This window comes from Lepisma saccharinum, chromosome 7 (assembly GCF_977018435.1).
Source record: "Lepisma saccharinum chromosome 7, izLepSacc3.1, whole genome shotgun sequence".
NCBI lineage: Eukaryota > Metazoa > Arthropoda > Insecta > Zygentoma > Lepismatidae > Lepisma > Lepisma saccharinum.
Window position 1 is genome coordinate 63441341 of NC_139235.1, and position 21535 is coordinate 63462875.

Sequence of the window (21535 nt, forward strand, 5' to 3'; positions counted from 1 at the left end):
GACTTTCGGAACGGGCCCTTTGCTCTTCCGGCCATTTAAGTCAATTGAGATTATGAAGAAGTGATAAAATAGATGAATGGCCAATCACAGTTCCCCTTACTTACAAGAGCGACCACAAGAAAAAGAACCTTCCTCCTCTTCCGTTCAACTCGGACTATAAGAGAGCATGCTCCACTCTCCCCCTCCCCTCCACACTGGAGTACGGTGCACAGGAGTCGCGAGTCTGCGCAGGTTTCTTTGCTTGTGGTTCCACTATAATAGTAATATAAAATTGTACACTCACCTCACTTAGTTCTCCGGCAGTTTGTTTCTTTATACATCATATTTGGAGAAGATACAATTCAATCTATAGTTGTACGTACACTGTATATAAGACACCTTATTACTGACTTCCTTGACCCTGGATATCCAGGGTCAAGGAAAACAAAGAAATGAGCATAATTTTCTCTTCGGTGAAGATGTTGTACCTAAACCCAAAAAAAAACTCAAATAATGAATTCGACAATGTAAATTGATGAGATTTAGTAAATTATTTGATGACACCATTAAGCCTTGTTTCCATGATTATGAAAAACTAAATATGCTGACCAAGGCAGTAATTTATTTATTAAAAACATAAACTAAAACGTAACGTTTCAACCTTCTAGCAAGGTCTTGATACAGAGTCTGATGAAGACCTTGCTAGAAGGTTGAAACGTTACGTTTTAGTTTATGTTTTTAATAAATAAATTACTGCCTTGGTCAGTATATTTAGTTTTTCATAATCATTTGATGAAGTGAACTAATTCTGAGTGGACTAATTGCAAAGGACATAATCAGCTCAGATCCCATTACTTCTTCATGGTATGTGACGTAAAGTTCCCGCCCAACCGTTTGACGGCGTTAGTGGTTATCGCATCTCCTTTTCCATAGCCTGTAGTACACATCCTCATCTATACATTGTTCTTGTTCTGGTGTTTAATATCTGCATACTGCAACACTGTCGTTTTGTCATTTCACGTGACTTCACATTGAAGTGATGCATTCACTTGGCCGGTCACACGTCATCGCACTCAAAAACTTCAACCGTTACCATGGTTTTGGGCCAGGGCTGATTTCATCATGCTATCTATGGAAAAACAAATGACAGCCATGGTGAAAACTGACATTATTTTTTACACTGATAAAAGGGAAGGCTAAAATAGTTTTTGTCTTATTACTGCTTAGGAAAGTTCATGTGTATTTTTAAAGTAGATTTTTCCACGTGTGATATAGTGGAAATAGAAGTGTAAAACAAATCAATCTTGTCATTCTAAGGACATTGAATTTTCGGGGGGTATGTGGCGACAAATTTATTGCAATTCAATTAATACCTAGTGAATTGGTTGAACGTAAATAAATACTTAAAACGCTCATTTCTGTACAGTGGAAATGGAATACTTCACGCTCTCTATGTCCACATGCTGATGTTGGTTGCTGCTTCGTGACTTGCACGGAGAACGCCGAGTGCCATCTTGTCTACGTTGATTACGTAGATTAAATAGTTTACTACATTGTCCACACCAGTAGCGTACGCAGGATTTCATCAAGGGGGGTGTTATTTCGAAAACTTTCTACAAATTCACATTACCATTGTTTTATTATACTTTAATTCATTAATAATAATAATAATTAATTAATTAATAGTTCTTATAATTAATTTAATTACTACTAATAATTACTACTAATGCAGCTGCTATTTATGAAAGAAATAGAACAAAATTACATTTATTTTGTTTCTTTGTTACAAAATAATTGTCGTCAACGGTTTTTGTATATGATAAGTCCGACATTTTAAGTGTAAAGAAAATCCATAAAAACAATCAAATATATTAAATTAATTGTAATATGAAACTCATTCAAGGAGCCGCGCTGGTCTAGTCTGACAACTTCGTGGGATATCCGGGTTCGATTCCCGGAATTGGTTGGAATTTATCCAGCCTTGCCTCCGCACCCAGCCTCATAGCAATGGTGCTGATCACATCACCTGCAAAATAGTTCGAGATCGAGAATCTTTGGGACCCACCACACCACTACGTGTGCCTTCATGGCACGGTGCTATATGCACGGGGGAATTTACATTACCTTTACCTATGGAACTCGCCCAGGATGATGATGAAGCGCGAGAATACATGTTACTAAATTCCACTGAGTCTATGTTTTCGTTGAAAAGTAAGTTTATAGATATTCCAACATATTTATCACTTCTAGGTGATTCACAAAGCACTTCTTCAACATTATTTAATGATGTGGATGTAGACTCAGTATCACTTGAGAGTTCACAAGGGGATGTGAAATCAGTACCGGGAAGAACGTTTGCAATAAGGTCGGCACACTGCGACGAAGCAAGGAATTTTCACAATTCTTGCGAGAGTCACTGCGCGACTTTTTGCAAAAAAAATTGCAAAATTGAACTTTGCGGCCGCTTAGACTGTGTTTGGAATGTTGTGTTTTTCTTCATGCTGCATGGGAATAATAATTCAAATTATTATTATTATTATTATTATTATTATTATTATTATTACTGTCGCAGATCTTTGACTGTGATAAATTAGCCATTTTTAATTTTTTCTACAGCATTTTCCATAATATTTCAAAAGCTCAAGGGGGGGGTTTAAACCCGGTAAGCCCCCCCTTGCGTACGCCACTGGTCCACACGTAGAATGTAGACAATCGTTGTTTATGCGTAGACGCACATCACTGCTCACCACCCCGTCATACAGTTTTCCTCTTCTTCCCTTTCCCTCACGAGATCCATACACAAAAACGCTATTTCTGTGGCTGAAACCTGTGGCGAGCAAGGTTCAAGTTCGCTCAGCGATGAAGTGAGCAGCACTCGCGGAGCAACGGCTATTTGGCCGTCAAGTAGCTGAGCGATCACGTTGCTCGCTGAGCGCTCAGTTACTTGACGCGCTCCTGGTAGTGTGACAAATTTCTGCTGGCTGACTCCAACGTTGAGCGTATTTGGAGGCGTCTGGTATTAACATTCGTTCATTGTACTTTATCGTTCTTTCGCGAACGACTCATCTGTAGTGTACGGGTCATGTGATACAACTTGGTTAATCAGTGTACACTTAGTGTGTGCTTAGTGTTATATTTATATTTGTCTTGTACATGCAAAAATGTTAAAACCCAAAGCTTTAACGCAAGTTTTGAGCCAAGCAAACACAGGAGGCGTGGAAAATACTTTGTAAGTAAAATTAAGGTACTATTATAGTATGGGGGTGACACCTATAAATCATATATTTCGCACTTTTTTACATTGCTAACGTACTATTTTGGAATGCAGGACATTTCCTAAGGTGAAATAATGCATTTCTTACTAAGATAATGTCTATTTCTTACATTTACGAGTACTTGCTGTTACTTGTTATTTCGATTCTAACACATTATGGCGGGCGATAGCGTACTGGTTCAGGGCGCGTTGTGCGAGTGTTTTGTCGCTGCAACTCCACTGTAACTTACATAATTTTGTTGAAAATTTAGAATAATCTGAAATGTCAAACGCAAATACTGCCAATAGACCAGTGGTCATCACGCTTAAAATATTTCTGTCATTTAGAATGTTGACCTTTTTATGCGTTCGGTTGTACCTGACGAATTTTTATATATATCCATTAATGTACATTGTACGGCCCAAGTTTCTTACGTTGGTATAATTTAACAATGCAGGGAATTTATACAATTTGTTTGAAATTTGGGATACTTACTAATTTGGGCCTCGTAATCACGAATCTTCACTTAGAATTTGGTGCTTATTTGGGGGCAGGTGAATCTGGCCAATTTCTAACATGCCTTTAACATGGACTCTATAGAGAAAGCCGGAGCGGAGGCGGGGCCGCGTTAGCGGTTTGGAGCGATAGGTCAATTACCCCAGGGGCGGAGCCCGGAATCGGTGGGAAATTTGGAAATCGAGGGTGTAGAAATGAGAACTTAATTTAGATTATTTTGCTATTTCCACGTGTGAGCGCCAAATTTTAACTGCAGATTCATGATTAGGGGGCCAAAATTAGTGTGTGTGCCGAATTTCAAACAAAATGGAGAAATCCCCGGTATTGTAAAATTGCTCTGGCAAATGCCCCATTGGACCACCAAGTTACGTCTATGGGCCCAAGATCCTTTTTTTATTGTGATTTCATCATGCTACGTATGCAATTTTTACATGGTCCGATTACGAATTACGTCTGTTAACACATACTGCGGAGTTTTCAGTGATGTACCTTGATATAAAGAAAAGACACATTATAATAATAGTTGGTGGACAGTGTCAATTATATTTTGTTACATAGAGCAAATTGCCACCAGGTTAGGTAAATTTATTTGAAACAGAATGAAAATGTAACATTGAAGAGCATTTGTGTTGAGCTTTGTCAGTGCCGGAAATAATATTTGATATCTTTAATAGGCTCTTGAATCATGAAGGAGCTCTGTTGGCATACAGTGGGTATGGTGACAAAGATGCTCGCGTAACCGCAGCAATTGCAAGTAACATATGGTCTGCCTATGAGAAGAATGGAAGGAATGCTTTTAAGGAGGATCGTTTGCAATTGGTGCTCATGGAATGTATGGTAGGTGTTTAAGATTATGAGAAAAAACTCAATAGTCTAGATGTGGATGTCCACATATTCTTTTCCACAGTGGGCAAGGCATTCTTTCCCCAATGCTGCCTTGCCGATGGCACTTTTTTGACTCTCTTTGCACTGAAGCATCTAGTTGGTGCAACGACGACTTGTCTACTTCGTCGATTTGGTGTCAAGTAGTGAATTTGGTGTCTGCACCGCTTGCACTACGTTCTGTTTCCCAACCTATACTTTCTGATACCAAATCTGCTCAGCCCTAGTAATAATGTTACTTTTATTTCTGTCTACTTGCAGGGCTGAATTTCAGTTAAGAATCTCTTCCACTATATTAGTAAGCTGCTTATTGTAAACAGTCAGTGCTTAGGTGCCTTTCCGTTTAGTCCACAGTTTTCAAATAAACTTTCGACATTTTGAGACATCTGCATAGTTCATTATGGCTCTGAAAAGGAATCTCAAATTTAATTATAGAGTTCAAAGTGAATTTCTGTTTTTAATTAAGAAGTGTAAAGAATATAATAATGGGACTGTGAATAATAATTATGAAGTAGTATATATGTAGTACACACATACTACTTTGTCGGATCTAGCTCTCCCCTCTCCGCCAACAAGCTTCCAGATTTTCACTTATGAAATATCGTAACCCTACAATATTACTAATTAAGCCAGTATGTGCACATTGGCTGATTATGTACTATTTAATCTGACTCATTGCCAAGTTTCAAACAAATCTATTTGCAACAAAATTTAATTTTAAGTTGTATGTACTAATGAATGGGTACTTTGGGGGTAATGGTGGCCGGAGCATGGTACCGATTACATCACCTCTAAAATGGTTGAGATTGAGATGTCTTATGTAATAATTAAATTTTAAATTTTCAGTAAATTTATTTTACTCCATATGATTTATGTATTTCAGGAGGGAAAAGTAGCAATCACCCAAGTAGCGAACTTGCTTTTGTGCCTTTATGCGAGAGACATAGGTTTTGGACTGCTGAAAGCAAAGGCGCAGGCATTAGCACAATATTTGGAAGGACCATTGAAGCAAGTAGCTACATCGTGAAGTGTGTGCATGTGGTACATTGAGAAGACTTGAGTTGAGTTGGAGAGAAAAGTGTATGGAGAAGAAGGTTATATCGCTTATTTTTGCAAGTTTACCATAAAAGCTGTGGGGGAAAAATCAGTCATTTCTGAAGCTATTAGCTACATTGCAACTTATGATTTTATAGTGATGTTTAATCATCGTATATTGCAGAGTCCTCAACATTTTGAAATATGATGTTAGTATGGTTATAATTTCAGAAAAGAACTTGTTGTGCATTTGTGTATCTTTCTTTCTGACAGTGTTGTTTATAGCATGTATGTGAAAATAAAGTCTATGCTCAAAAGTCAAATTTTCTTATTCTAAAGTCAGCAATAGTGTAGAATACACAGAACATAATTAAGCCAGTCTGCGAAGGTAACAATGGTATAAAGTTATAGTATTTTCACTAAGGGGGGCCAGTAGAAAAATACACCATGCACAGTGAACTTTGGGGAAGGTGGTATTATGGTCAAGGTTGTTAAAGGTCCACTAACCCAAAAGTTCAAACTCTTTTTTTTCCTCCGCATAATTTAAATTAGGTCCAAGTTGCACATTGTTTTATTTCAATACGAACTTAGACCAGATTTAAATTGATCTGGAAAAAAGTTTCCTGGACCGTATTTCAATTCATCCGGAAAAAAGGTTCCAAGACCGAATTACTGATTTTCTATCCCAGATAGGAATTGAATTTATTTACAATTCCTGGACCTTTAACAACCCTGGGGTAATAGGATTGGAAACTTTTTTTTATTGCATAATTTAAATACTGTCGAAGTTTCATATTGTTTCATTTCAATATGGAACTTGGACCATATTTAAATTAATCTGAAAAAAAGGTTCCTGTACTGTATATAAACTGATCCAGAAAAAAAAGGTTCCTGGATAATATTTAAATTGATCCAGAAAAAGGTTCCTGGACAGAATTTTAAATTCATCCGGAAAAGAAAGTTCCTAGATTGTATTTAAATTGTTCCAGAAAAAAGGTTCGACACAAAAAAGGTTCTTTATGGTTCCAGAACCCATTTACACTTATGAGATTTTCTCTCCTGGACTAGAATTGAATTTATTTAAAATTCCTGAAGCTTTAATAAACCTGATTATGGTGTGGACTCGAGCCCTCTTGCATGGCACTCTCACTGTGGCAGAATACAAAGACATTTTGACTACTTGTGTACCAGGTGTTCCCCTACTCAGAGCCCTCTGGAGCTCATTCAAAGCAGCAGATTGCAGTGAAACCTGGCATAGAGGCTATGGAGACCGTGGGGAAGTGAATGCCAATGAAAAAAAAAAAGTTCAAATTTTTGCCACCCGGTGGAAATGTGGTGCTGAAATCAGACATGCGATATTTTTAGTTTATGTCAGTACAGAAGTGTGCAATGTGAATGACCCTTTGGAAGTGTAACACAGCATGATCAATGATTCAACACAAGGTATTCACATTCAAATTTCAGCACCACATTTCCACCTGGTGGTGAAAATTTTGAACTAATTTTTTTGTCAGCATTTACTTTCCCATAGTGGTTATTTTACGAACCTGGAGAAAAATACAGATTTCGTCGGAACCAGACTGGCCAAGGAGCTGGATTTGAGTCCTTTTTTCAGCCCAGAAGTTGGTTAAGTTAATAAAAAAAAAGTATCATGTTATAGTTACTATTCGGTGGTGGTGCCAGGATTAATAATCTAGCGGTGCTGAGGTGCGGAATGAAATTTAGGGGGTGGGACATTGAAAATAAATAAACATTAAATATGCATGTATGTTTTAGTCCCTAAATCAAATATCAATCAACTTTTAGTAGGCATCTATGATAATATGGTAATGAAACTGAAGAATACTAACTTGCTTCATTTTTGCCTGATTTTAGTACAACAACGAAGTTTGGGAATTTGGAAAGAACAGCTTGTTCAAGGGAGGCCAATGACAAAGATGGCTGGAGGATTTTTTTTTCCATGGAGAGGGTTCTAGGTATATTTTCCCCTAATAGTGTTGTTCACTCTCTCTAAAAAAAAAAATCCTTCAGTTTGAAGTTACCATACAATGTTCCTGCATCGCTCTTATAAAAATTAAAATAAATAAGGACTGAAATGTACATTTTTAGATTGGCATCCATAGTTTTAAGTCCTCTTTGTGAACATATAGGCTAATCAGGACTGGACCTACAATTTAAAGTGTGATCCGAACCACTATGTGCCTCCACAGCGTATCAAACCTGGGATCCCTTGATTACAAGGCACAACCAATTGAGGTACAAAATTCAGTTATTAATCAAATGTTGTATAGGTGATAACAACTGCTGAGTGTTCAGTTTGTGTGCGTTTGGTCCGGTAAAATAAAGAAATTGCTACTATGCAACCTAAAGTTCTGCAATTTGAAGATAAAATAACACAATAAATACGAAATCATGTAGTCACTTTCATGTAATTATCAATTTACTTTTTTTGGACTGCTTCACTTTTTTGAAAATGTTCCGTTGCTTTGTTGCCCCTCTTTTCATGTGTGTTCGTTTCACATAATACACAGCCTCACCTTCCGTCAGATGCTGTGGTGTCAGGACAAAACGCTAAGTGCACAGCAACTTCTTACTTAATTCCCTTGGGCCGCACTGTCCCCAGCAACGAACTATAACATTTCTTCGCATATTTGGCCTTTTCATAACAGTCTTTGAATAACTCTGAAGTGGTACGTTTACTAAACAAATTAACAAGGAAACTTCCGTCACAATTCAACTCACGTTATATAATTTCCTGAGAATGACCTGATGATATCTTGAAAGCAACTGAAATTTTTGTTCCCATTCGACTTGAAGAAAAGAGGAAGAACAAGTAGGCAGACAACAAAACAGTGCAAAGGAAAACATGCAACAACTAACAATGAGCTATATACATTTATCGAAAAACACAAACAGACTACTTGAAACACAAGAAGAAATAATTCTTAACAACAAATCTTAAGAAATAAAGACAAGGGTGGCTGATCTTTATAGACTGCCGACAGTACATGAAAATAAATGTGGAATATCTTTGAGAGTAGGGTCAATGTTTGCCTGTTGTCAGTCTCGCTTCAGTACCTAATATTCGGCCCTCAATATGACGACATGACATATGACACTGTAAGAGGTAATGTTTTAGGTAGAATATAGATTTTGGATAGGGGGTTTGGAAGAAAATTAAATGGGCATCTAAGCACTCCTTCGCGCCCTCTGGCGCAGCCACTTTTACCATTACACTGTTATACAATAAGGACAGTGAACTTTATACACCACGAACACATCAGTGCTCTGTAGTGTTTTCCCAGTGTAACTTTACATGCATAAGTTTAACACTAGAAGCGCCAAGCCGGTTATTTTGACCGTTTTTCAAATTGCATTTTCTGCTTTGTACAGAAACCTTTTTCTTCGTGCGTTGAAATTTTGTGACTTTTCCTAAAATTTGCAGTACATTATTACTGCTATGCGTTATTTACAAAAAAAAAATAATACTAATGGAAATATTTGTGTTTCTACCTAGAAGCGCCGTTGCCGGTCATTTTGACCGCTAATGTATTTCAATGGAAAACCACTTCTCGATTGGAACGTTACACTTATAGTTTCCACCCCTATTCTTCCTTTCTCTTTTATGTTGGCGTATTGTCGAAGCTGATAAGAAGGAGAAAGTGAAGACTCAGTTTCGTTTGAACACTACAGTTTGTAAGCATGTTTTCTAGACAATGTGTCCTCAGGGGACACTCCAGGGGAAAATCTGACAGTTGACGAACAATTGTTTCCTTCGAAAGCGAGGTGTAGATTTACACAGTACATGCCAAATAAACCAGAAAAATTTGGTATAAAAATTTTGGATGCTAATAGACAGAAAAAGGTAAAAAAAAAAAAAAAAAAGGTAAAGTGCTCCCCTGTGCATAGCACCACGCCATGAAGGCGTATAGGGGGTGTGGGGGTAACGCCCCACACTTTCTTGATCCGGTCGTGAGTGGGGGTGATGTGATCAGCATCACGCCCCTGACCGCCTTTACCCCCCAGGGTTTCCCCCAGGTACCCATGTTATTCGACGCTGGGTGGGTGCCGCGGCTGCTTCCATCGTTAGAAAAGTTCCCGGATTTGAACCGGCCGGGGATCGAACCCGGGACCTTTAACATGGTAGTCAGACGCGTTACCGACTTGCCTTTATGCATTAGTTAATGAAGAAGGACCCCACATTTTGCTAACAAACACAAAAAATCATCCGTTAGTAATACAGAAAAACACTCCAATTGGTTCAGCAGGAAGTAACCAAATAATTTCTGAAATTTATGACACTAACGTCAATGCGAATGCAAATAGTGGTCATAAAGTACATCATTCATTCGAGCAAGGTGACGAAAATTTAGACCAGGAAACCTTAAAACGACTCACTAAACATAGGAAATTTTATGACGTTAAACAAATTGATATAAATCCCGAACTAACAGAAGACCAAAAACTCAAAATGCAAAATTTAATTTACAATTATGCAGATATCATGTATTGGAATGCTGAGTGCTTTTCTAAAACAAACGCAATGGAAGCACACATAGATGTTGCTGAATGTGTTCCTCCATTTGCTAGGCAAATTCCCATACCCATAAATTTAAGGGAAAAAATGAAAAATGAAATAACAAGACTTCAAGAACAACAGATCATTGAACCTTGTAAAAACTCACCATTTCGTCATCGCATATTCTTAGTTAAGAAACCAAATGGAACCTACAGACTAGTTTCAGACTTTTCAGAAATTAATAAAGTAATATACAATGTTTCATATCCCACTCCAGATTGCAATGACATTTTAGCACGTCTTGCGGGTAAATTTTTTTACACTACACTGGACATGGCTCAAGCTTATTTTCAAATTCCAATATCAGAAGAATCACGTCCAGTTACCAGCTTCGCAATTCCAGGTTGTGGTTCATTTACCTATGGGCATGAAGACATCCAGTAGTTTTATGAATAGACTAATGGACATTGTATTTAGTGGTCTTCCCGACAATCAAGTAGCCACCTATTTAGATGATTTGTGCTTAGCAACTTCCACTTTTGAAGAGAATTTCTCCCTAATTCAACAAATATTTGATAGGATTAGGAAAGCAAACATGACGGTTGGAATAAAGAAGTGTAAGTTCGCATTTTCAGAACCATCGTTTTGGGACATCTTCTTTCTGCAAAAGGGATGAAAATTTCCGACAAAATCATTAATTCAATCAAGAATTTTCCAACACCTAGCAATAAGAAGCACGTGAAGAGCTTCTTAGCACTTTGTTCTTACATTAGAAAATATGTGTCCGGATTCTCATTTTTAGCGGATAACATATATAAACTTTTGAAAAAGAACGTTCCGTTCACGTGGACAGAGCAGCACCAGAAAGAGTTCGATGAACTAAAGGATAAAATTCTCAGTTCTCCCGTTCTCAAACCGTATTCTCAAAACAAGAAGACCTACCTCATCACCGATGCGTCTACAGTTGGCCTCGCAGCCAGCATTTGGCAAGATTCGGAAGACGGAAGCTCACGCCACCCAGTTGCCTTCGCGAGCCGCAGATTAACTGACACAGAGAAGAAGAAATCAATATTTGAACTAGAATTTCTTGCAGTGGTATATGGAGTAAAAGCATTTAAATATTATTTGCTAAACAGCCATTTTACTTTAATAACTGGTAATCACTCCATATCCTATTTACGACAAGCATCAAATTTGACAGGTCCATTGGCACGAAGAGCTCTGGAACTACAGCAGTTTTCCTTCGATGTGAAACATGTCAAGTCATCAGAAAATGCCCTTGTAGACACTTTAAGCCGCTATCCAGCAGAGGAAGCTCCTGCCGACAGTGAAGACAACCCTGAACTAATTTTCCACGTAGAGGACGAAAACTTCAGCATTCGACAACATCAAGACGACGATCCATTATTCGGCCCTATCATTAAAGTCATCAACAACGATCCGATGCAAGATCCAGGAGTAGTACGAGCAGCACAGTATTATGTCATCAAAGACAACAAACTGTACAGACGTCATCGATACAACAAGACAGAGGAACTTCTCTTGTGCATTCCACACAAATTAAAAGATGAAATTTTCGAGAAGATTCATTGCAGTGAATACAATGCAGCTCATGCTTCACCATCTTCCACGTATGAAAATTTCAGGAAAAGATTTTACTTCCCAGGATTAAAACGATGGGTATACATGAAATCAAAAAGTTGCCTCGAATGCCAGATGTCGAAGAGAGATTTCGGACCAAAGAAGCTCACCCTTCAGACGTTCGAACCAATCGCCACCCCAGCCAGGAAGTGGGTCATCGACATGTGCGGTCCACTGCAGGCCACAGCCAACCACGGACATCGCTACGTTCTCATCTGCGTTGATCAAGCGACCAGGTACATGGTAACGACATCTATACCTTCAGTTGACGCCGAAACGATTGCCAATGCACTAATGGAACAGATCATTTTGCGATTTGGTGCGCCAGACAACATCACGCTTGATCGTGCACCAGCGCACACTTCAAAAATCATGGAACAATTGAGTAGTCAAATATTGAATGTCAGAGTCAGATTCGCAAACACAGATTTCCACGAAACAGTTGGACTCGCCGAAAGACATATTCAGAAATTAAAGCAAAGGTTGAGACCGTATGTAATGAAAAAATGCGCACAGTGGTATCTGTATCTCTCGGCCATAACGTTTGCGATAAATTCAGAAGTACACACAGGAACAAGATATTCTCCACATTACCTTATGTACGGTTACGAACCAAAGAATGCGATGGATTCATTGCTAGGAATAGATCCAAATTCGTTGCAGCACTCTAACAAGGAACGCCTAGACATATTGCAAGCGATGCGTGAACAAGCACAGGAAAATCTCCAGAAGAAATTTAAAACCAAGAAAAAGTACTCAGACCAACACACACGGCATGTTGAATTTCAACCTGGACAAAAAGTGCTAATTTTAGACACAGTTCCGAAACGAAATGTACCTAAGCACTTCGCAAATTACTTCAAAATACATGGTACAGTTCTTGAAATGGAAAATGCCAACAGCATACGAATAAGCTACAAGGACGGCCGAGGAAAGGATAAAATCGACACATTTTCCATAACAAGAGTCAAACCCTTCTTCGAAGAAAAGGAGAAAATACAAGAAGAAAATGATAACATCGACGAAATGTCTGCAGAACAGTCAGAAACCGAAGAGACAGAAGTCAAAGGGACATAATTCCACAGAAAGTCAAATGGGAAAGAACGTTGTCATTCCATCATTTCATCGTCATCGTCGCGATTAGTCAAAGGGGAAGAAAAGCGACGCTACAAAACAAGCAGTCCAATCGAAGCATCCATGTTTAATTAAAACCTAAATGCATTTATTTTGTTAAATCTTATCAAAATATACAGGAACTGTCCTCTTCAAAAATAGAATTTCGTGATAACCACGCCAAACTATCCTTAGTTGAATAAACTGGTTTCTTTTCATGAAGATTGCAACACTCGCCTCCTTGACTTGGAAGAGAGCGATATCAACAAAACACATACATCTCCTATTACAGCGGCCAAGGAACGAAGTAGCGTGACATTATCCTGCAAGTGACATCAAACGAACAACAAGCAACTAGCAGAAGTGACAGAGGTTTCGCATGTAAGCAGTTTCTCCAAAACTCACATCATCTGCATTCGAAGATTACAGTGAAACACGATTATGCAAGAAACTTATATAATAGAGACATTAGAACATTACGAGAATAACGAGCATTAGTATATTTAGTGTAAATTCTCTACGACAATATACATACGTATATTGCAGAGTATACACTCCTGTTATAATTTAAATGAAATAGTGCACAATTTATATTTATATACAATATGTATGAATTTACGCTCGCAATAATAATAATTCACTTAAGTTTAATGATGCTAAGGACAGGTTTTATCTTCATAGATAGCCATTTAAGTATAGTGCGCACTTGAGCGTATCTGATATACCTTAGTACACAATTTCTGGAATTCTGGTAATTCCATATATATAACGAATTCCTCATAATACATATGAGTGAGAACAGTAAATGAATTAATTTTCATAAAGATTGATAATTCTTGTGTTTCATTGCAATAATAATCATAATAATAATAATGCACTGCCCTTCGAAACTGCGTCTCATACAGCGACAGCGATATCTTTAATAATTGTAGGGACTATCTTATTTTTATTAATTACGGCATGTTTTGTTCGTAAAATTAAATCCTGTTTTTGTAGTCGTCCCCTCGACAACAACCTAACCCACAAGTTCGCAGTATAAATGTCACAAATGAAGAACAAATAATTCCTGTAAGAATAGCACAAAATAGACATATCAGACCATCAACGGCACCACCCCCTATTCCTTCTTCTTCCAAAGCGCTGGTTAAACAATCTTGTATCGATATCCCATCACATCACTTTGACAGTATCTGTTAAGGCACATCACCACCGACTTGCACTTAGCCAATGGATTAGACACCCTGTCCAGCAGGCAGACAGTGAACTTCTAAAGCCGCCCTACAATTGGCTGAGTACATGTCGATTGGTGCATGTCCAATATCTACTACATTCCTATCCTTATTTTCTCTTTCTCCTTCCCAATGGCTCAGACCACCTCTAACAGGTACCTACAACACCAGAGCATCGTCGAAGATCGACAGAGGAAAACTCGAGGACCAACGCCGCCAAATTGTCTTCCACCTTCTACAGAATACACCTCCAGATTAAATCCAATTTCGGAGCATCCCCCCCCCCCCTCAGATTTTGATGGACGATGGACTTGCCGTATTGGAGAATAGAAAGATGAAAGACAAGTCAAGAGGAATGTTCCGGAGGCTACACTTTGTTTGGACAGGACAAAGAAGGAACAGCATTCATTGAATGTGTGTCTTATTACATTCAAATTGATACTGCTAAGACAGGACAATGCATCCAAGACGAACCTTCTGTCCCAGTTGCGAAAGTTGGAGAAGAAGTGTAAGACGTTTCTCACCTAGGACAACATGTGATTCTCCCACTGTGATCTGATTCCCAGCTTACAACACCTTAGTATAGCAGGCAAGTATTTCACGAACTTGGAAATCCTTCCCAGCAGGACCAATTAGTAGCATTACATGTTCCAAACGCCAATTCACCAGAGCATCCCAGCTGCCCAGGATGTCATCAATCATTACAAGTTGCAACAAGATGTGAAAATGAAGAAGTTCTAAGAACTGGAAACGCCAAGTTCACCACTTCAATCCCTATTCAAGTCCCAATAGACTACATAAAGTACAGGAACTAGGTTCGCTTCAATTGTGCTACGAAGTCAGATACATTTCTATGCATGGACAAACGTGAACAGTCCAGAACACGGGAAATCGAAATGATACTGATCTGAAATCATTGCGTGAATTCTTTTAGAATAAACTGGTACTTTCAAGATGATGAAACAAAAGTGATTAAGTGAAAATAAACACAATTATACGAAATAATGTCGTATTGAACCCTTAAGGTTTGCACACAATGTGTTTAAACAGTGAATATTCTCTAAGTGATTACAGTGTCATTATGGCATACAGTGTAAACTATGCCTTATCAAAAGTGAATATTATTTCATTCAGATTTGTAAATAATTATAAGCTTTGGTTCAAGGATTTGACTATTTGAGTATTATAGTGCATAGTGCATCATGATTTAAGTTTTCATTGTCGATGCAAAGAACACCAGTGATAACGTAATATTAAAAATAATCAATTTAAGGGACAAAAACATCGTAAAAAAAGCTATTGTGCTGGTAATGGTTATGGTTATGTATTATAATGAACTATACTAATTTTATATTCATAGGTTTAGTTAATCAACTTACTGCTCTTTGGTTCTTAATGGTATTTAGTTGTTTATGCATTATTTATGCATACTAATAAGTATTATGGATGGGTACTGGTAAAATTTTTCTGCTTACCAGGCTTTATAGTTTCTTGATGTACTACTATATCGTTTCAAAGGAATTGCTAACATGTATGAACCAATAAATGATACACTCAGACAAGCGACCATCGGAGATGACGCTTCTTGACAGGGAGGTATGTTGACTTGTAGGTAAAAATTAGAAGGTGTACTTGAAACGAAACATTACGGAGACAGGATGTTCTCGTCGGTTTGGAATGCAGACCTTAGAAATTCATTACTTGCCTCGTCCGTGGAAAAGTACCAGCCTGACAGACGGATATGAATCGACAGGTATTGGAATTTGTATAGCGAAGCAACCGAACCGATCTGAGAAGATCGGAAGGGAATTTCGGAAACAGTATTGGATTTGGTTTTGGTGTGTGAACATCCAGGAAGAAAGCGCAGGTATGTACCTGGAGGACGGAGGCATCTCTCCGAACATAGAATGGTCTGAGCCTTGTTACTGAACCTCTCGCTAGTACCTTTTCTTACTTACACCCCGGTAATAAAATAATGAAATAAGGGAAGGAGCGAACACTAGTGTTAAAAATAACACAACAAAGTACCTGTTGTTCTGATGCACAAAACCTTCATTATGAATTTTTCAGCGGAATGCAGCAACATAATGAAGTACCATTACAATTACTTTTTAACTTCAGTTTTGAGTTACTTGAATTAGATTACTACCAATCAGGGTTGAGAATGATGTAATCATTTCAGTGATTACTTAATGAAAAATCATGATTTTTTTTTTATTTTGAATTATTTTTTTTGTGAAAAATCGAAATTTTTAATGTTATTAGTGTCTCTAACATTAATGTAACTACATGTTGACGGAAAATTGGTAAAACTTATTGGAATACCTCATATTATATTTACACCATTCCAGATTATTCTTTAAAAAAGTATGTTTTAGTATGTATGAATTTTAGACATTTGCAAAATACTTTTATTTACTTTGCATGTTGTAATTAAGGACTACGGTATATATTTTAAAAGTATTCCAGATTGTTTGAAGAAATTTAAAATTATGTTTGCACCAATCCAAATCCAATTTAATAAAAAAAAAGTAAAATCTCATGTGCATTGCACTGTACCATGAAGGCACGTATGGGGTGAAGAGGTAGGAATCTACACATTCTTGATATGCTATAGTGGGGGTCTGATCAGCACTGCTCTGGCTGCCTTTACACACCCAGGGTTACTCCCAGGTACCCATCGATGAGAGGCTAGGCAAGCCCCAGAGCTTCTTATGCATTGAGATCGCTTGCAAAATTCCAACCTGAAATCACCATGCCGGGAATTGAACCCTGGTCTCCTGCCTGGAATCCAATTTAATAGCAACTAGAATTCAATACTGTAACTCAAGTCACACAACAAACAATAAATCTTGCTTCTTTTTCTACATTCCATCCACTTCATAAGAAATCATTTTTTTTAATGCCAAGAGAGAGGCCTAATTTTATTATTGACCAAACCATAAAATCAAAAGTTACGGATACACACATTAAGCATTGTATTGAAGAAATGTTACAGAACCAGAATAATATAGCTGTAGCTTTGGAAAAATGCAAAGTGACTCTTGCAATATTGGATATGCTAGTGAAATTTGGAAAAAAAAATCAATGGAAACTGGTGGAAGAAGGTTTTGGAAAAGAAGCAACGGCAAAATTCAGTAAACGTACAGCTCCTGTTGTAACTCCAACTAGCTTCCTGACAAACATTATGACTAGATTGAATCCTGTGTACTTCAGGAATATTTTAAGAGATGACAAAGTTGATCCTATGTAAACTCTTCTAAAATACAGAGTACAATCTAAACCATTTTCTCGACATATGTTTTCTGAGTGTGCTTGCAAAGTTTCACTGCTTGGGTGAAAATAAAGTTGGCTTTTAGAAAAGACAGCATTTGATTTGGCAATCCATCTGTTCACAACAGCAGCAACTTAAGCTGGTGGTTTTTTCTCATCTTTTGGCATGATTCACTGAAAATTGCATAACCGTTTGGGGACACAAAAGGTGGAAAATTTGTGTTCATACACAAAACAATAAATAAACTTTGACTTCCAGTGAAAGGAAATGACTGAAAACAGTAATAAATACCATCCAGTGTTCATCAGATAGCCTTAGTGAGATCCATTATATTGACTGCTTAGAAGTCCAGCATTGTTAGACTGTTAGTTAATATTTTGGAATTGAGTTATGTCAAAATATAATCAGCATATTTAAACTTTTAAGGGAGTATTTTAAGAATAAAATACAGATACTTGTACTCTACCAATTAATTTACAGTTTGGAATTCGTAAAAGAGTATTTGCTTCAAACTGTGATATTTCTAAATATCGTCCACTAAGAATGTAAATGTTCTATGTCTAATTTTCCATGAGAGCCCTTTAAAGTTTGACATGATATATTTATTGGACCTTTGTCACCATTGCGCTGAAAGTTTGTATCATTGCAAAGGCTGATATATTGAGAAGTTGTTTTCTTTGAAATTTTAGATAGAACAACTGCATGCAACACTAGCTTTCATTTGGAAATGAGATTGAGATGAAATAATTGCATTATAAATTTGTCATTCGTTAACAAAGTAAAATAAATCAATTCATAGTTTGGGAAATCAATTAACTACTTTGATTCCACTATTATCCAAAATTGTTGTCTGTTAACAATAAAAGTAAGAACCGAAGACCACAAGTGACTGAGGTTAGAATGAAGTGGTTTGTTTATCTCATACTCGGATGGTGCTTGTAGTTGGTTGAGGAAATTGTCTCAAGGTTGCATTGATTCTTGGAGCTTGCATTCTTGTGGCTTCTTCCAAATTCTGTACATGGACCAAAAGGACTGGCAATATAGCAATGTTGGTTGTATGTAGGCATCAGATGGTAGCAGAGGTAATACAATTGTGTCCTCCACAGCCAAAGTATCTCGATTTCTTTATAATTTGGAGATTGAACATTTGCATTCTCAATCGACGATATATATATATGAAAATATGTCAATGAACAATCAAGTTTACTTTATAACAGTAATACAGAAACATTTACTTATAACTGAACAGGTGGAATCAGATTTCATATAAGAGGGTTGTTCAGAAAGTTCTAAGAATCGGTCAGAGATGGCATTGCAATCGGAACAAAAGCATGTGCATTAGAAGGCCACATCTGTTCTGAATGTGCAGGGAAAAATTCATCGTCACTCTTCCAATAGTCTGGTTTCCATTGGCACGTGACGTGACAACATGGAACAAAAGGAAGTTTGTGTGGTCATCAAGTTTCCGGTAAAGAAGGGATTAAATGTGACAGCCATCAAAGCCGAATTGGACACAGTGTTGGGAGACTCTGCCCCATCATTTGCCATTGTTAGCAAGTGGATGACGCTGTTCAAGCTTGGCCGGGACAGCGTTGAAGATGACCCCCCGCAGTGGACGTCCCCCAACCGTCATCACACCAGAAACAATCGATAAAGTCCTGATATGGAAGCTTTCAGGATTATGGCATGAGGAAGGTTTCAGCGAGATGGGTGTCGTGCCTGCTCACACCGCTGTTCCACCAGGACAACACGCTCGCACATTCAGCCATAATCACAGGCCGGAAACTTGACAAAATTTGCTTCCAAGTGCTACCCCACCCACCATACTCTCCTGATCTTGCCCCCAGTGACTTCCACCTGTTCCCAAACCTGAAGAAATTCCAGACCGATGAAGAAGTCATCTCCACAGTGACAGGCTATTTTGCAGACCTGGACGAATCCACATATTCTGCTGGTGTCAAGGCATTGGAAAGCCGTTGGCAGAAGTGCATTAACCTTCGAGGAAATTATGTTGAAAAATAAAACCTCAGTCACTCTGATACTGTGCTTCTTTCTATCCGATTCTTAGAACTTTCCCAACAGCCCTCGTAATTAAACATCTTTTTCTAAAGTGGTTGTCTTTTACTGATGTCTGTTCATTGATCTTTGTTTTAAAATATGGCAGTGTAGGACAGATTTCTTGAAGTGTTACAATTTATTTAAATATTATGTAAATTACAGAGTACATAAGTTTTTAATTTAATATAAACATTGGAGATGTAATAAATATAATGAAAAAAATAGTTTTGGCAAAAAAATAAATAAAAAAAGCAACAACCTGACTGACTACCTGCAATTCTTGTTCTGTCTGTTTTTCCCTTCAGTTAAACGAAAAAATTGCTATTTTCGACAAAAATGCAGTACAAAATTTAAAATTACTGAAAATTTTCATTTCTTTAAAAAGTGAATTCATTACTTACCTGCATTCACATACTTGCATGTGTTAATAGAAGATTACTTGAAGTGAACATGACATTCCTGGGTCTTTGAGCTGTAGCATGTCTCATTTTTATGATAACTAGCTAGCATGTCAATTGTTATACCATGTCAACCCTCCGTTAGGCACATTCTTTTCTATAACATGTTTAGGTATGTGGGGTGCACCTGTCCCCCAACTCTGTGTATCTATCTTTAAGATATGAAATACAGTGTTGGGAGAGACTGCCCCATCATTTGCCACTGTTAGCAAGTGGATGACGCTGTTCAAGCTTGGCCGGGATAGCGCTGAAGATGACCCCCACAGTGGACATCCCCCAACCGCCATCACACCAGAAACAATCGATAAAGTCCATGATATGGTGCTGGCTGACTGAAGATTGAAAGTGCGGGAGATAGCTCACGAAGTGGGAATCTCAGTGGACCGAGTACACCTCATTCTCACTGAAGAGTTGGGCATGCACATGCATGCTGAACTTTCTTTGTCTTTTTTTCTAAGATCAGCTGCAATTAGGAACGGACGATATTGAAAATTTGATACCGCAATATATAATCACAGACGATACGATATTTTTCCGTATCGTGATATTGGCGATTGCCAAATATCATGACGATATCTATCGCTGACACAATATATATCACTAAAATATCGTGACAATATATCACCAACATGATATATCGCCGATACGACATATATATATATAACTAAAATATAATGATGATATATCGCCACCATATCATGATGATGTATCGCCGACAATATACAATGGAACCTCGATTTTACGTTTTCCAGGGGACCAAGCTGAAGAAACTTAAAATGCGGGAAAATGTAATATTGAAGAAAATTTTATAACCTTTTGCCATGTTGATACCATCAAGATTGAATGTATAATGCGGGAAAATGTAATATCCAGGAACGTAAAATTGGGGTTCCACTATATATCGCCAAAATATTGTGATGATATATCATCTTGTTGATATCGCCTGGATGATACTTTTTCAATATTCTCATATATCGTCTGGACGATATATGGCCCAACACTAGCTGCAATTTTCTAAATGATGCAATATTATAAAGTTAACAGTCTTGTGCTTGGGGCACAGTTTTCCCCCACATGTCTAAATACGTAACATGTTCACTTTCAGCCACTCTCATGTTCTCTTTTGTCACTAATACATACCTACGTGTCCACTAACCCACGTCGCTATAACATCTGAATCTGCTGTGTGTTCTGTCTTTCGATTCTTCGATATTTTTCTTGTTATGTTTTTAGGCATGTAGGTGACAACTGTCTCCCAAGACTGACATTAACTTTATAATATTACATGGTTTAGAAGTGCAGCAGAGCAGTGACACTTGAGCTTAGAACAAAGGCAAAGAAAGAACGTTCAGCTAGACAAAAGCACTCGTGTGCAGCAAAGTTGAGTGTTGTAATCTTCCAATGAATATCGATGGGGGACACTGGTACCACACGTGCCAAACGAGGGTTAAATATATTTTAAAAAAAAAAGTGGTTTTAGGGGTTCTAAACGAATCTCTTCAATCCATGAACTTCCAATCCTGCACTATGTTTTTCTGGGGCCTATACAAGATTAAACATGAGTAGAACACAATATA

General features: G+C 37.7%; 1 protein-coding gene across 1 annotated transcript; it reads left to right on the top strand.

Moving 5' to 3' along the window:
• The first annotated feature begins 2972 nt into the window (after positions 1 to 2972).
• Positions 2973 to 5966, top strand: Lamtor2 (Late endosomal/lysosomal adaptor, MAPK and MTOR activator 2). Its single transcript, XM_083125918.1, has 3 exons — positions 2973 to 3208; positions 4424 to 4586; positions 5515 to 5966. Exons 1-3 carry the CDS (start codon positions 3141 to 3143, stop codon positions 5656 to 5658), a joined length of 375 nt encoding a protein of 124 aa, XP_082982044.1. The 5' UTR covers positions 2973 to 3140; the 3' UTR covers positions 5659 to 5966.
• The last annotated feature ends 15569 nt before the right edge of the window (positions 5967 to 21535 follow it).

Coding starts and splice junctions, on each gene's coding strand:
- Lamtor2 (XM_083125918.1), top strand. CDS start 3,141: ATGTTAAAACCCAAAGCTTTAACGCAAGTTTTGAGCCAAGCAAACACA. Junction 3,209..4,423: donor GGAGGCGTGGAAAATACTTT/GTAAGTAAAATT, acceptor TATCTTTAATAG/GCTCTTGAATCATGAAGGAG. Junction 4,587..5,514: donor TGGTGCTCATGGAATGTATG/GTAGGTGTTTAA, acceptor TATGTATTTCAG/GAGGGAAAAGTAGCAATCAC.